This window comes from Nematolebias whitei, chromosome 10, assembly GCF_014905685.2.
Source record: "Nematolebias whitei isolate Nwh7 chromosome 10, NemWhi1, whole genome shotgun sequence".
In the NCBI taxonomy this organism is placed as follows: Eukaryota; Metazoa; Chordata; class Actinopteri; order Cyprinodontiformes; family Rivulidae; genus Nematolebias; species Nematolebias whitei.
In genome coordinates, this window is record NC_056507.1 from 9,430,162 (window position 1) to 9,432,576 (window position 2,415).

The 2,415-nt window shown below is 43.6% G+C and overlaps 1 protein-coding gene across 1 annotated transcript in view; it reads left to right on the forward strand.

Annotated features, from left to right (window-relative positions):
• Positions 1-2,203, forward strand: part of LOC119415947 (ankyrin repeat domain-containing protein SOWAHC) — a gene marked incomplete in the record, with an annotated part of 15,137 nt that extends 12,934 nt beyond the window's left edge. Inside the window, 2 exon segments of the mRNA XM_037683116.1 lie at positions 1,415-1,510; positions 2,055-2,203. Of these exon segments, the coding sequence (XP_037539044.1) occupies positions 1,415-1,510; positions 2,055-2,203 (245 nt within the window).
• Positions 2,204-2,415: the final 212 nt, after the last annotated feature.

A 2,415-nucleotide genomic window follows, 5' to 3' on the forward strand; every position in this document is an offset into this window, starting at 1 on the left:
TACCTGCAGTGTGTACCACAGAGTGTACCTGCAGTGTGTACCACAGAGTGTACCTGCAGTGTGTACCACAGAGTGTACCTGCAGTGTGTACCACAGAATGTACCTGCAGTGTGTACCACAGAATGTACCTGCAGTGTGTACCACAGAGTGTACCTACATAGTGTACCTGCAGTGTGTACCACAGAGTATACCTGCAGTGTGTACCACAGAGTGTACCTGCAGTGTGTACCATATAGTGTACCTGCAGTGTGTACCACACTGTGTACCTGCAGTGTGTACCACACAGTGTACCTGCAGTGTGTACCACAGAGTGTACCTGCAGTGTGCACCTACAGAGTATACTTGCAGTGTGTACCACAGAGTGTACCTATATAGTGTACCTGCAGTGTGTACCACACAGTGTCCCTACATAGTGTACCTGCAGTGTGTACCACAGAGTGTACCTGCAGTGTGTACCACAGAGTATACCTGCAGTGTGTACCACAGAGTGTACCTGCAGTGTGTACCACAGAGTGTACCTGCATTGTGTACCACAGAGTGTACAGCAGTTTATCTGCAGTGTGTACCACAGAGTGTACAGCAGTTTATCTGCAGTGTGTACCACAGTGTGTACAGCAGTTTATCTGCAGTGTGTACCACAGTGTGTACCTGCACAGTGTACATGCCCCAATAAAAGCAGGATCATTGTTCACCATTGTTTATGAGTCTTGATATAAGGTAAGTGGCACTGTCAACACGTTGAAGCTAAATTGTTAGCACAAAGCTAGTTTGGAAGAGATGTGTGTGTGTGTGTGTTTGGGATGGGATATTTGTTTTATAGGAAGTTACAAACTTTAAAACACAAGTAAACAGTATGTAATGACCAGGGTTGGTTACCGCGACAACCATGCGTTAGCAGCATCGCTCAGCCTCCTGTCTCCTCAGGTGGACACCAACAGGAGACGCACATTTCCTTATTTTACTTCCTGCAACCCAGACATCAAGAAGTTCATCAGATCAGACCTACAAACACCAGCTGATCTTCAGAACAGAACCACAAACCAAACACACACGCACAAAAACAGTACCTACACCTGGAAACGTCTGATGAAAGAACTGCAACTTTTCGTCAAATCACAGTGATGTTGAATGACTGCAGAATGTTACAAGTGGATAGCTAAATGTAGCAACAGGCTAGCTAAAAGTGAAAAAAGTGCTTAAGAAGATAAAACTATATGTAGCTGACGAAGATAACAAAGAACAATGTTTTTGAAGGAGTTTCAAGAGTTCTCGATGTATTTTACACAAGTTGTTTGACAGTGACAACCATACGGCAAAATTAAAAACAAGAAAACTGTTGAGTGATTATTGCGGACTCAGCTGTTTTAGATTATAATCTGTCTGAAAAAATTAGGATGTTTTCTCTCTTCAACAGATGCTAAAACCAACATCAGAGATTATCACGGGAGGACAGCCGTTCAGTACTGGACCGGCAACGCTGACGTTTTCTATAAACCCGACTCTCAGTCAGGTCAGAGAAAAATGTTTTGGGGTGAAATAAAAATGGTTTTATAGTTTGTGGAAACTCTGTATCAGTAAAGTTGTAAACATGCATGTTAGGCTGATAGGTAACTCTAAATTGCCCCTAGTTGTGAGCGAGAGAGTGTGAGCGAGAGAGTGTGAGCGAGAGAGTGTGAGCGAGAGAGTGAATGGTTGTTTGTCTCGTTTGTCTCCGTGTCCCTGTGATGGACCTGTCCACTGTGTCCCCCGCCTCTCACGCAGTGACTGCTGGACATGGGCACAGTGACCCCTTTGACCCAAAAAGGAAGAAGCGGGTAAAGATGATGGATGGATAGCTTTGGCTTTTATTTTGTATAAACCAGCTTGGTTAAAGTCAAACAGGAAACCACACCTTTGTGGTTCTGTGGGGAAAAACTGGGATCTTTCTTTTTACCATTACGGTTTTTGTTCTTAGGATTATAGTTATTCTGATATGTTTTGCTTTAATAATTATTTTTAGTGATGATCATGTAACCTGGTGACTCGGCTGAATGAAGTTTGTTATTTTTCTGCAGACGGGCGGTTCTGTCGGACCCGGCGGACCCAGCGTTTCGCTCTACCATCTCTACGTTTGTCTCGCACTCGCAGCCACGGACAGCTCCACCTAGAGTTCGGGACGCCACCTCAGTCGGCGACTTGTGATGCGTTGGACCTCCAGATATGACATCATCAACCTGCTGGTGAAACCAACATCTGGACCTCATCTGCAGCTGCTCAACTTTCAGACAACATCTTTCTGTGGTGTGCAATAACAAACAGGAAGTGAAGTCATTCTGAAATTTAATAAATCTAAAAGATAATCAAAAAGTTTAACAGAACCTACTTGTTTTTAGTTTCAGCTCAAATTATTTGATTTTAACATTTCTTCTGAAAGTT